Source organism: Pogona vitticeps, chromosome 10 (genome assembly GCF_051106095.1).
Source record: "Pogona vitticeps strain Pit_001003342236 chromosome 10, PviZW2.1, whole genome shotgun sequence".
In the NCBI taxonomy this organism is placed as follows: Eukaryota; Metazoa; Chordata; class Lepidosauria; order Squamata; family Agamidae; genus Pogona; species Pogona vitticeps.
In genome coordinates, this window is record NC_135792.1 from 14,205,657 (window position 1) to 14,220,377 (window position 14,721).

Sequence of the window (14,721 nt, forward strand, 5' to 3'; positions counted from 1 at the left end):
CATGCGCCGTGCAGCAACCGGTGAGTGGACTGTCTGGTTCTGGGGAGGAGGGAACGGACCTCCATGGCACCTGTGGTGCCACACTTCATATTCGTATCCCCAGGGGTATGACTACAAAGTGCCCATGTCTATTATTATATATCTTTGTTACATAATTAATTTTCGTGTAATTTTTATTCCTGGATCGAAAAAGCAGTTAGCAAGCAACTGCCACTGCTTGAAGATTATACCAAAAACCTAGCCCTGGAAAAACTCATATTTAAATTACATATGCCTCTCAATATTAGGACAAATTTGAGTTCATACCTGTAGTTCTAATATGCCAGAGAGGCACAACACCAATATAGTTGTGATCCTGTGCATGGACACGACCAACAAAGGCAACAGCACCACAAGAGCTATATGGAGACAAAAGCCAGTGTAACAACAATTATTGCAGCAGTCTTGGCATTTGCCTCTCACCCACAGTCATTTATCAAGAGAGTATCTACACTACACAGTATATGACAGTTGGCTGCAACTTTGCTTACATCCTAAGTAAGTACTTAGAATTCTCTGCTGGATAAGCTGTAATATTCTTCCATGAACCACAATAAAAAAAATTTAAGTACCAAACTACAAATCCCAGTATTTTGCAGTATGGAACAATGACTGTTAAGATGGTAACAAATGACTGTAAATGTATAGAAAGATGCCTATATTAGCCAACTGAGTTATCCCTAATGTTACCTAATACGGTATACTCACCTAAACACCTGCAGCTAGGAAGGAACCACTGTACATAATAGGTCAACATGGCATACTGGTAAGGAGAGAAGGAATAGACCTCTCCAGTCCAAAGAGCTTCCTGCAGAGAAACGCTCAAGCACTCTAACTGCAAAACACATGCAATACTCAAACATCTCCGTAATCCAGCAGATAGGTGACAAGTATTTGGAACCTAAAGTTTTCCTCTCACATCCCGTTGCAAAAACAATGCTCCCTCACATATTCTTATCAGACCACATCAAGCAGCAGCATCTGCATGCAAGGAAGAGGATAATAATCCAACAAGGGTGAGTATAGCATGATGAAAATTAAAATACTGATAGGGATTTTATGCAGACCACTGACTGATCATTGGGGAAGAAAGCTGTAATTTGAGGTTTACTTTAAGGAGATAATGACCTTTGCCACACGATGTTTGGTCAGGGAACACATTGTGGCCCATGAATGAACAGGTCTCTAATTTCATGTGTGGTAGTGATGGGAGCTCAGAGGTATGAAAAGTATGTGTGAGGAGGGAATGGAGTGCAGAATGAATGTAATGATGACAAGAGGAGGGAAGACCTCTTCATCTCATTGAAAACTTCTGGCTCAAAGCAGTGGCAAGGCAGAAGAATTAAAAATGAGGCAGAGAAGATGGAAATTCTCTGCAAGAAACAGAAATAATTTGAACTTCCATTAAAAGCCAGCTGGATTCCCAGTATGGTATCATGGATAGGGTGATGGACTAGGGCTCTGGAGAACAGGGTTTGAATCCCCAATCAGTTGCTGGGGGGTGTGTGAACTGTTTAAACCACTCCTTAAATATCTCTCTTACCTTGAAAGCCCTATTATATAAATCAGTTCCAACTTGATGGCACAGAACACACACAACGAACAGCTAGCTGGCCAGTGGGGAATGTTGGGAAGAGGAAGAGGTGTCAAACAGAAAGAGTGAGAAAAGAGGTGACAGAAAGAAAGAATTAAACTATACATTACAGATAGCCCATTATTAGAAGCTGAAACCTGTTAAGTGTTCTAGAGGCATGATTAATGCCAGGCTTTTGTGAGCAACTGTACTCCCAAGGTTGTGGATTATTTCCTTTTGGTAACCAACTGCAAAACAAAGGAAGCCAATTTGCAAACTGCAAGAGGACTGAAAAGCTCATGCTGTGACAATTAGATGTATCTCTGACATACTTTGCCCTTCATGGTACACTGAAGGGCACTCTCTTTCATTGAAAAAGAGGAGGTTGCCACAAAGAAAAAGAGACTAGCCTTGCTCCCTTTTGCTTATGGTCCCCCTCCTGCATGTGGCTCATAGATCGCCCTTGGTGTAATCTCTCTACCACAGAAAGAAATAGAAATACACCTATGAATGACTAGCTTTTGCCATATTTGAAGATGCAAATGTGTTCAATGTTTAGGTTGATTACAGCGTCCTATGATAAAACTCTAAAGGCCTGGGACACAGAAACAGGAAAAATGCTTGTATGTATTGATTTTTTTTAATCCTATTTAAACAACTGGAAACTGAACTTTGCTAAAATAGTCATCTAGGCAGATATGTCCCTGTCATGTTAGAAGATGTACAGAGTTGCTTAGCAATGGTTGTACAATATCAAATTGATGGATAGATATGCCAATACAATTTGATCCAGAAATATTTGATTTCTATTCTGTTCTGACTGGATAAATCTTGGGCATGTTATTTAATGTCCCCAAGTATCTTGCTATGATATACATTAGAGTTTAGAATATTCTAACATATGAGTAATTAATATCCTTAATAGGGTTAAATATTTGCATGAATTATAAGCAGATTCCATTTTTGTGTATTTGCACATTTTAAATGCAGTTCTGACATAAGGACAATTCTTCAAACACAGATGTATTATTTTAGTCATTTTCTGTAGTTCTAACTTTAATTTTTTTAAAAAAATTAATATTCCCAACTACTAAAGAACATTAGATAGATTTTAGATTTTGTCTGCCAAGTAGTTGTTGACTCAGGGCTTGATTCCACTGCTAACCCCGTCCCCCCCCCCCCACCTTTGTACTGGATTGGGCTGAAAACCCAATTTAGATTTGATCACACATATGAGGCACATGCACATGTGGATTACAATGCCAGGGGAGCAAGTTCTTCTGCTCCTCTATTTTGCATTGGATGTGGAATTGATTAATTGGAAACAATTCCATATGTGTTTATGCTCCTGCACCTTTTAAAAAAAATCCTGCTATCTGACACAGCATTACACCAAATAGCAGGAATTTTTAAAAATTAAAGTACTGTGCTTGTCCCATGCTCATGCCCCCCATCAGCAGATTTGCATTCCCTTCCGATCACCTGTCTGATCCCCCCACTTGCCATCCCAATTGCCCACCCCTTCACAAGCCTGATCCAGTGCACTCATTTTATAAGTGGAGCAAATTCCATGGTATTTGACCACGTACTCTCCCTCTCAGTGTGCATTAGTTGGCCCAGTATCCTCTCCTCTGCAGAATAAAAGTAGCTGGGAATATAAACTTTGGATTGGTAAAAGAATACTGGGAGAGAAATAAGCATTTCTATGATGCATTTCTATGATGGCTACCATATTTGAAGCCCTCGTCCATTTCAGTAAAAAAGACAACTGAAAATTGTTCATTACCTTAAGTACATTTTCTCTTCTTGTATATAATTTGTTCAGTGCAGCCAAAGTGTGTCAACACCAAGTCTCAATGAAATCACTGAGATCTTTTAGTCGTGACTCACACATCCAAGTCCTATTGATGTCACTGAGTTTTAGTTACAACTAACTTCAGCTGCACTTGGACAAAAATTTTCATGTTAGATTAAAACATGCTACATTAAAGTATAACCTCAATGGCTTTCATTTCCTTTTCTAGTGGTCTCAAGAACAGGATGGAGTTATAACATCATGCCATATTTCTCATGATGGTAAATACATTGTCTCTGGTTCAGATATGGAAAATGCTTTGTTCATCTGTGACACAGGAGATGCTAAACAGTTGGCATCTATCAGAGGTAGTATTTCAAAATTTCATATCCTTGTCTTTCTACCTGACAAGAAACTCATTTTAACTATGTTTGTGTGACCACATTGCTTTTCAGTTTAATTGTCTGTCTGTAAACTGGTGAGTATAATCACTGCAAATCAGAGCAAATATGAATTTTTAGGGATTGGCTTCTTAATCTCCTTGGAAGGAATAGATGGATACTCATAGTGTTTGCACTAACTGGCAGTTTGGGGTTAGGTCAGAGCTCCAGTGCACTTCTGTTCTTTAAGCCCTGTGAAGACAGAAGCTCTCTGAATGAACCACAGCTTATAAGCTTATTCAAAAGCAAAAGTAGTAAAGCATAACAGCTCAACCAAAGAGCAAATGATTCAGCAGTGAAGACAAAAAGTGTCATCAGGGTAGCATAGCTCAATGCATTGTAGGGCTTTCAGCACAGGAAACAATAAAAGGCTAAGCTGAGCTATCTATGTATACTTACAATTGCATAAAAGTTTTCCATGGGATAGAATGTGAAGCGCAGTGTGAGTAGCCTTTCAAGACAATGAGCCTGTTCTCAGTAGTTACCTTCCATCCTATATCCCATCATCCCTTCGTCAATGGTCTTGAAGGCTCTGCAAATCACACTGTGTCTTTTAATTGGCCCTAGCTGTTCTTTTAATCAGTTTCTCTGAGCACTCCTCCTTCTTCATTCCAGGTGCAAGGACTCATCAAGGACATTATGTCTTTTCTGTTTTCTCAGACAGTTCTGAAGTTCTTACCCTGTTTTCAAAATATTTTGGCTTGGTTGGTTCAGTTCAGACATGTTACAGTTTTTAAAAACTTGTTCACTCCATAGCTGCTGATTCTTTCACACCCCTGAGTCTAGCTAGGTGTGGTCCCTTTTGAGGCATGGATCGATTCTCCCTCCTATGGCAGAGGGGCTAACATGACTTGAGCAACCCAAAGAGTTTATATATCCTACCTTCCCTGTGTTGAAACTGGCAGGGAGGGATGAAATACAGTAATATACACAACACAGCAGGTGGGGAAGCTCTTAGTGCTAAGTGGCACAAATTTCTCCAACTAAGTCAGCATGTCATCACCTTGATAAGTAATTCTTAGCACAAAACCTTTGTAAATATGGGATTTAATGTGCAGTTTCCTGCTATGCTTGTGCCTCCCACTAAGTTGGTGATGTGACATTCATGAAATAGTTTGCCATATGCTGAAACAAGACAGATTTTGTTAACCAGCAACAACTCACAGCATGAACTCTTTTATAAAAGGGCTCATCATAACAACAATGTGTCATACTCTTTCTGCCACAGCTTCCACCCTGAAAAAGTGATGGGAGAGGGGGAGAAATGGCAAAGACAAGTCAGAGTCTGATTATCTGGCATGTAATTTGTAGCTTGAACAATAAACCATGGTTAACATATGCAGCAGCTTATTCTGAGATGCAGACTTTCACAGTGAATTTTAAAGCTAGTTCTGTGATATATGTTGAATAAATTGCAAAACAAATGATGAATGGACGACTTCTCAAAATGCATGGCAATATGGCTTTCACTCCTCTGCCATTACTGAATTGTCACTTTGCCCTGCATTTAGATCAATATTGAGTGCAAGCGCTAGTCTTTGAATTGCTTTTCTGAACCAGAGGAAAAAAATGGAATTATTTTAAAAAGTGACAAGTTAGGTGGGAAACTCTGATACAAATACATAACAAAGTAACCACTGACTCATCCCACTTGTAAAAACGTCATTGCCTCAAAGAGCAGAAGTCCTTAGTACAGTATTTGTGTGTTTCAGAATATCACCGGAGCACAATCAACCGATGCCGCTTTGATCCTCACAACCAACGAATTGCCACAGTATCCTCTGACATGTCTATAAAATTTTGGGATATAATTGCTCAGTCCACCACAGTCACAATTGAACGGTAAAAAACTATATTACAAGTCATGATGTGATTGTCATTAAATCAGAGGTTGTTAGTGATCAAGGTGAAATAGTTACTATGGCTGCTCTGACGTTAGGCATTTCGTGTGGAAGGGCCGCGACCTTTTCTTTCGTCTTTTATGGGAGATATGCACAACCTCACAGTCTGTTATTAATTCGTTGGGGTCATGCTGCTATTGGATTTTCTTTTTCACAATTAGTGCTTGGTTTCAGCTATTGTTCTAATGATTGAGTTTGAGGGCAAAATTATAACTTGGTGAATGAAATTATTGTCTAGCAAATAGCCCATGAAATAAACTAGGATAACACCAATTCTTTAGTTTCACAGGTTTCTTCCAGCATTTTTCTCAATGCACAAAGTACAGCTTCTTTGAAAAGTAGTACAGTCTCCACAGCACTTGATTCCCCAGTACTCCTCTTCCATTTTAAGAGACACAGTGTTGACATGGGCAGTTACATGCTGTCACTGATAGTGGATGAAGCTGGCACAGCTCAGCACGCAATCACTATGAAGTGGGCACCTTTATAATAACAGTTACTTTAAAAATCAGCAACAGGTTTTTTACTAGTATTACAATGGATTCTGGCTATAAATTTGTAACTATTAACATATTAGTGAAACAGTTTCCCTTCAATTAAAAACTTTTTATCATAACAGCCAATTTTTCAAAAATATTTGCAAAATATTGTTACAATAAAGTACTTGCTCACAGTAACATAAAAATTATAGTAGATGTTGTTGTTGTTTAGTCATAAAGATGTGTCCGACTCTTTGTGACCCCATGGACCAGAGCACGCCAGGCCCTCCTATCCTCCACTGCCTCCCAGAGTTTGGTCAAATTCATGTTCGTAGCTTCAATGACACTGTCCAACCAGCTCGTCTTCTGTCGTCTCCTTCGTCTCTTGCCTTCACACTTTCCCGACATCAGGGTCTTTTCCAGGAGTCTTCTCTTCTCACGAAATGGCCAAAGTATTGGAGCCTCAGCTTCAGGATCCCTCCTTCCAGTGAGCGCTCTGGGTCGATTTCGTTCAGAATGGATAGGTTTGTTCTCCTTGCAGTCCGGGAGACTCTCAAGAGTCTCCTCCAGCATCACAATTCAAAAAGCATCAATTCTTCAGCAGTCAGCCTTCTATATGGTCCAGCTCTCACTTCCATACATCACTACATGAAAAACCATAGTTTTGACTATGTGGACCTTTGTCAGCAAGGTGATGTCTCTATTTTTTAAGATGCTATCTAGGTTTGTCATCGCTTTCCTCCCAAGAAGCAGGCATCTTTTAATTTCCTGGCTGCTGTCACCATCTGCAGTGATCTGTCACTGCCTCCATATCTCCCCCTTCTATTTGACAGGAGATGATGGGGCCAGTGGCCATGATCTTAGTTTTTTTTTTTAATGTTGAGCTTTGGACCACTTTTTGTGCTCTCCTCTTTCATCTTCATTAAAAGGTTTTTTAATTCCTCCTCACTTTCTGCCATCAGAGTGATATCATCTGCATATCAGAGGTTGTTGATATTTCATCCGGCAATCTTAATTCCAGTTTGGGATTCCTCCAGTCCGGCCTTTCACATGATGTATTCTGCATAAAAGTTAAATAAGCAGGGAGACAATATACAGCCTTGTTGTACACCTTCCCCAATTTTGAACCTATCAGTTGTTCCATATCCAGTTCTAACTGTTGCTTCCTGTCCCACATACAGATTTGTCTGGAGATACATAACGTGGTCAAGCACTTCCATTTCTTTAAGAACTTGCCATAGTTTGCTGTGGTCCACACAGTTGAAGGCTTTTGCGGAGTCAATGAAGCAGAAGTAAATGTTTTTCTGGAACTCTCTGGCTTTCTCCATAATCTAACACATGTTAGCAATTTGGTCTCTAGTTCCTCTGCCCCTTTGAAATCCACCTTGTACTTCTGGGAGTTCTCAGTCCACATACTGTTGAAGCCTGCCTTGTAGCATTTTGAGCACAACCATGCTAGTGTGTGAAATGAGTGCAATTGTACAGTAGTGGGAGCATTCTTTGGCACTGCTCTTCTTTGCGAGTGGGATGTAGACTGATCTTTTCCAATCCTCTGGCCACTGCTGAGTTTTCCAAACTTGCTGACATATTGAGTGTAGCACCTTAACAGTATCATCTTTTAAAATGTTAAATAGTTCAACTGGAATCGCATCACCTCCACTGGCATTGTTGGCCATGCTTTCTAAGGCCCACTTGACTTTGCTCTCCAGGATGTCTGGCTCAAGGTCAGCAACCACAAGATCTAGGTTATCCAGGATATCCAGAAAATCCTCTGTGTATTCTTGCCACCTCTTCTTGATGTCTTCTGCTTCTGTGAGGTCCCTCCCATTTTTGTCCTTTGTCATATCCATCTTTGCACAAAATGTTCCTTTAACATCTTCAATTTTCTTGAACAGATCTCTGGTTTTTCCCTTTCTATTATTTTCCTCTATATCTTTGCACTGTTCATTTAAGAAGGCCCTCTTGTCTCTCCTTGCTATTCTTTGGCAGTAAGCATTCAATTTTCTGTAAAATCCCTATCTCCTTTGCATTTTGTTTCCCTTTTCTGCTATTTGTAAGGCCTCACTGGACAGCCACTTTGCTTTCTTGCATTTCCTTTTCTTTGGGATGGTTTTTGATGCTGCCTCATTTACAGTTTTAGGAGCCTCCATCCATAGTTCTTCAGGCACTCCATCTTTGGTTGCAGAGAATATAGTCAATCTGATTTCGATATTGCTCATCTGGTGATGTCCATGTGTAGAGTTGCCTCTTGTGTTGTTGGAAAAGAGTGTTTGTGATGACCAGCTTGTTCTCTTGACAAAAGTCTCTTAGCCTTTTCCGTGCTTCGTTGTGAACTCCAAGGTCAAATGTAGCTGTTGTTCCTTTTATCTCTTGACTCCTTATTTTCACATTTCGGTCCCCTATAATAAGAACATCTTTCTTTGGTGTCAGTTCTAGAAGGTGTTGTAAATCTTCATAGAATTGGTCAATTTCAGTCTCTTCAGCATTGGTGGTTGGTGAATAAACTTGGATTACTGTTGAAAGGTCTGCCTTGGATTCATATTGAAATCATTCTATCATTTTTGAGATTATATCCCAATGCAGCTTTTCGCTCTCTTTTGTTGACTATCAGTGCTACTCCATTTCTTCTATGGGCTTCTTGCCCACAATAGTAGATATGATAATTGTCTGAATTGAATTCACCAATTCCCGTCCATTTTAGTTCACTATCGTCCAGGATGTCAGTGTTTATTCTTGCCGTCTCCTGTTTGACCACTTCCAGCTTACCAAGGTCCATAGATCTTACATTCCATGTTCCTATGCACTATTTTTCTTTGCAGCATCGGACTTTCCTTTCACTTCCAGGCATGTCCACAGCTGAGCGTCCTTTCAGCTTTGGCCCAACCACTTCATTAGCTCTGGAAATACTTGTATGTGTCCTCCACTCTTCCTCAGTAGCATGTTGGATGCCTTCTGACCTCAGGGGCCCATCTTCCAGCTTCATATCTTTTAGCCTTTTATTTCTGTCCATGGAGTTTTCTTGGCAAAGATACTGGAGTGGCTCTCTACTATGACCTGTCCGTCTTGGGTGTCCCTGCATGGCATAGCGCATAGCTTCTCTGAATTACTCAAGCTCCCTCGCCACAACAAGGCAACAATCTGTGAAGGGGTAGTAGATGAAACCTACCATAGTATGTCAATGTTATTATTGACCTCTGTAAGCTACCCCCGTCTCCAAGGAGATTTAGGGGAGCTGGAGATAGAGAGATTCCAGAGATTTAGTCAGTCCTTATGTGGCTAAGATGAGCCCAAATTCTCAACCAGGCCCTGCACTGAATCTCTTTCCTCAAGTCAATCCCCTTTGTTAAGAAAAGGCAAGAAACACAGACAATCCATGAGTTAACACTCAGGTAAAATCTGGGCTCTATGTGGTAGCAAAATATTTGTGGCCAATTAGTTAGGCTAGTTTGTACAAGAGACCAATGCATGCAATCTTAAACATTATTGCTTTTATTGAGAAATATAGTTCTAAACAGAATTCAGATTATAGCATAGTAAATCATTTAGTAACATTTCCATGTCAAGTCAGATAGACCACCCCACAAACTCCAGCTAAGAAAAATAACACAAGAAAAACATACTAAGCTAGAATTATGCATAGACGTTGTTTTTCTTACGTATCCAGTGACTCCATAGTCCATAGTCCAACAGGAAAGGTTAGAGTCCAGTTGTAATCCAAAAGTCCATGTTGGCAAAAAGGCTCCATTCAAAAGTTATAATCCATTTTGGGAAAGACGGCTCTCCTTGTCCTCTTCTCCTCTCTCAGTCAAACACCATTTTACAACTCTTCCCCCTCCTTCTTCCTCTACAGGACAACCAAGTAGGAACAAGCAAAAAGTATCTTGTCCTGCCTAAGTTTCCCATGGGAATCTTGCAGGTGCAAGGAATTGTTATGACTACAAATACTGCAGCTCTGTAGTCCTCCTAGCAACGAGATAAGGCTGAGAGCTATGCAGTTGAAAACAGCATGCGAAATCCCTGGTACGGACACAGACATTAAATTCAATATGGATGTGATTAAGACAATCTTATGACTACAAAACCCATTCTAACAAACACAGAAATAGCTTAAAAAACATATCATTAGCATTGTTTGGTCCACTCCTCTTAATTTTGTGTCATCTTCATTTATCTGTGCTTGTGTCTCCCTGCCCCCTTCAGTTCAATTCAAAGCCCTCCTGATGGTGTTCTTCATGCTGTGGCCGAATACATTCTTCCCAATCCTTGTGAAGTGCTAGCCATCTCTTGCTAGCAGTCCATCTTCTAGGAAGGTTAGCCCATGATCCCAAAAACCAAATCCATCATGTTGAAACCACCTTTGTAGTGAGCCATTCACCTAGCCAGTCATTTCCCTTTCTATTCCTCTTCCAAGTACTGGTAGGATGAATGAGAAAACAATATGGGCCCCAATGTTCTTAAATTTCCTTCCCAGAACTTCAAAATCTGATTTGATCTCTTTGAATTTGCTTTTGGCTGTGTCATTTGTAGCCACATGACTGAGAAGAAAGGGATATGTGTCTGTGTGTTTTATGAGTGATGTCAATTCTTCTTTCACATCCCTAATCTGTGCTCTGGGACAGCACACCTGGTGGGTCCATGGATCTTCCTGGCATACTTCAATTTCCATCCCACCACAGTAGGGAGTCTCCTATTACAACTACTGTACTCTTCTCATCTTTTTTTGTAGGGTAAGGGTTCAGTGCCTCCACCTGGCTTTGTCCACTTGTTTTCTGCCAGACTCCTCATGAAGAACATGAAAGCAATTTTGCATTTCCAAAGGTGAAGATAGTCTTCTTCTTTTGCTCCTAACTGTGACTCTTTTCCATGGTGGTTCCTCCCCTATGTTTGCTCTCTCCTCAGCATTTTCCTCCTCTGTCTTCTCTTATTGCTTTTCCCCCCTCCAGTGCCTCTATTGACTGCTGCCGCTGCCCAAGATTTCTGTCAATGTACACTTCATCTTCCCTTATAGCCTTAAGTGTGGCTACTTGCTGCTCCAGTTCTCACACTTTTTCTTCTAATAATGCCAACAGTTTGCACTTACTGGATGTGTATGCCATGTTACACTCAGGCACAAAGACAAACATTGCACAAACTTTGTAGGCAACTACAACTGAAGTGTTTCTTCCCTCAATAATCCCCATTAGCTTTTTGCATTAATGTGGTTGTCTGTGAATACCCTTCTGCTTTATTTTGTTATCTTGAACATAGGTGAGAAAGTTCACTAATATAGAACTACTTTCAAACATCCGAATTTTTTTTTGTTAGGGGCCTCTCCCTTGGCCTCCCCCATCAAACTGTGTTCTGTTCAGAGTCAGCAATCAAAAGGCCTTCCCAGAACTCACAGCTGCTACTTACAGCTCTCAGCAGTACAGTGGACCCTTGACGTACGGAATTAATCCATATTGGAATGGTGGCTGCAGGTAGAAAAGTCTGTAGGTCGAGGCTCCATTGACCTACAATGCATTGAAAACTGATTAATCCGTAACTGGCTGTTTTTGTTCCATTTTTTTCCCGGTCTGTAGGTCGATTCTCTGGCTGCAAGTCGAACCTAAATTTTGCGGCCAGAGAAGTCTGTAACTCGAAAAGTCTGTAAGTGGAGCTGTCTGTAAGTCGAGGGTCCACTGTAATCAGGACAGACTCCCTTCCTCTTAAGGTCAGTACATGGCCCTTGCTGTTAAGGACACACACCCTTCCTGTTAAGCTGAGCACATGGCCCTTGCTGTAAAACTGAGCACATGGTCCTTCTGAATACAGAATTCTTAGGGGTTACTCCAGGTCCCTTCCTGGTGTTAATCTAAAAACACTCACCTCTCCTACCTACAGTGTCTTGATTTGGCAGCCTTCCAATCCTCCATCTCTACACAAATCAGTGGTGTGTGCATGCAGGATTGCTCCCCTTTGATCAATATTGTAATTGTTAGTGTTAATGCATCCCTTACTTTCTGTTACAACTTTGGCATTTGGCTCAATTTAGAGGTGGGGGTGAAACTGTGGACCAAGAACCACCTGGTATTTGGTTGTTCAGTCGTTTAGTCGTGTCCGACTCTTCGTGACCCCATGGACCAGAGCACGCCAGGCCCTCCTATCTTCCACCGCCTCCCGGAGTTGTGTCAAATTCATGTTGGTTGCTTCGATGACACTGTCCAACCATCTCATCCTCGGTCGTCCCCTTCTCCTCTTGCCTTCACACTTTCCCAATATCAAAGTCTTTTCCAAGGAGTCTTCTCTTCTCATGAGATAGCCAAAGTACTGGAGCCTCAGCTTCAGGATCTGTCCTTCCAATGAGCACTCGGGGTTGATTTCCTTTAGAATTGATAGGTTTGTTCTCTTTGCAGTCCAGGGAACTCTCAAGAGTCTCCTCCAGCACCACAATTCAAAGGCATCAATTTTTCGGCGGTCAGCTTTCTTTGTGGTCCAGCTCTCACTTTCATACAACACTACAGGAAAAAACATAGCTTTGACTATTCGGACTTTTGTTGGCAAGGTGATGTCTCTGCTTTTTAAGATGCTGTCAACGTTTGTCATTGCTTTCCTCCCAAGAAGCAGGCGTCTTTTAATTTCGGGGCTGCTGTCTCCATCTGCAGTGATCATGGAGACCAAGAAAGTAAAATCTGTCACTGCCTCCATATCTTCCCAGGAGGTGATGGGACCAGTGGCCATGATCTTAGTTTTTTTGATGTTGAGCTTCAGACCGTTTTTTGCACTCTCGTCTTTCACCCTCATTACAAGGTTCTTTAGTTCCTCCTCATTTTCCGCCATCAGAGTGGTATCATCTGCATATCGGAGGTTGTTGATATTTCTTCCTGCAATCTTAATTCCAGTTTGGGATTCCTCCAGTCCGGCCTTCCGCATGATGTATTCTGCATATAAGTTAAATAAGCAGAGTGACAATATACAGCCTTGTCGTACTCCTTTCCCAATTTTGAACCAATCCGTTGTTCCATATCCAGTTCTAACTGTTGCTTCCTGTCCCACATATAGGTTTCTCAGGAGATGGATAAGGTGGTCAGGCATGCCCATTTCTTTTAGGACTGTGATGAGATGGGTTTTTGAGTTAAAATCTTTTAAGGCATATGGGTTTTGTAATTAAGAAATGAGCCAGAGAGGTTCCATCTTGTTTCTTTGTATAAAGTATCTGTGCTATGCTGACAAGTTGTTTTCTAGGCGAGCAGAGAGAATGTTATTCTGAAAGCCTGAGAAAGGACTCTGTGTGATTAGATAGATGGGAATTGTTGTGACTCTTTGATAAACCACAGAAAACCCAAATAACATCTGGTGCGTATGGGAAGGAAGTCATGTGATGTAACAGGACTGTTTGCCTAGTAACGAACTCTGATTGGATGACATCGTGGGAAGGTGCGATGAGCCCTTGCCAGTTACTCTTGAAAAAGGAACTTTTTCTCTATGGACTTTGTCTTTCCAAGACCGACCTTTCAGTGATTCGTGACCTACTCTTCAGCCATTTGGGACTCACCCTAATGTCTTTCGAGACAGGCTGGTGGCCTACCTACATGGACTGGTTCCTATGCTTTGCTGGATTACTTTTGGACTTATGGGATTTTTCCTAAGGACTGTGCATGGACTATTTTCTATGGACTGTTCTATGGAATATTCTTTATGGACTTCTTTTCTTGGAATACTCCATATGGACTATGCTCTTGTAATGTTGTAAGGACTATGGTATATTTACTGGATTTTTCTTTACTAAGGACTATGGGACATATAAGGGATTTTTACTTTTGTTTAGGGGTTTTTATTCTATAGTATCACTGAGGACTATAGCCTTTTTATAACCAACTTGGATTATTTTGTTTTTACTAATGATTTCCTAGACTGGAACTGTTTTTATTTATTTTAATGGTTTTTTTTTGTGTTTTTATAAGGTTTTTGAACTCTTTTATATTTTTCATGTTTTCTTTGCCTCACTACATCTGTGTAACTAAACAGCACAATGCTAGTTTATTTGTTTTGGTTTGATTTGGCTTTGATACTTAGTAACATGCTTTTTCTTTAATAAAATAAAAATTATAAAACTCATTTGTTTTCCTGAACAGTACACTTGTCATAGGGTCATCTGAGAGTGCTGCCTCGGCCTAGCTTACTTAGAGTCCTGTCAGTGGTGCAAGTTAAGTCTAAGGACTACAAAGCCCACTTGACCTTTTCACAATAATATCTGAGAGTACCAGGGTGTTCTTATGTGGGCAGACCTGTGAGAAGGAGTGTTGTAGCATGGCTAGCTGAATTGGACTCTTTCAGCCCATTTTAGCATGTGCAAACTCCTGATTGCTCTCTGTCCAAGCTTACACGTGTGTTTTCGAACCCGTGTTTGCGACAAGGACTTGCCATAGTTTGCTGTGGTCCACACAGTCAAAGGCTTTTGCATAGTCAATGAAGCAGAAGTAGATGTTTTTCTGGAACTCTCTGGCTTTCTCCATAATCCAGTGCATGTTGGCAA

At 40.8% G+C, this 14,721-nt stretch overlaps 1 protein-coding gene across 1 annotated transcript in view; it reads left to right on the forward strand.

The window, feature by feature from the left end:
• The window catches only part of WDR88 (WD repeat domain 88), a 32,224-nt gene that overhangs the window by 6,880 nt on the left and 10,623 nt on the right, over window positions 1-14,721 (forward strand). The window contains exons 5-7 of the mRNA XM_072980801.2: window positions 2,172-2,235; window positions 3,637-3,775; window positions 5,560-5,689. Of these exons, the coding sequence (XP_072836902.2) occupies window positions 2,172-2,235; window positions 3,637-3,775; window positions 5,560-5,689 (333 nt within the window). The remainder of the gene's footprint in view (window positions 1-2,171; window positions 2,236-3,636; window positions 3,776-5,559; window positions 5,690-14,721) is intronic.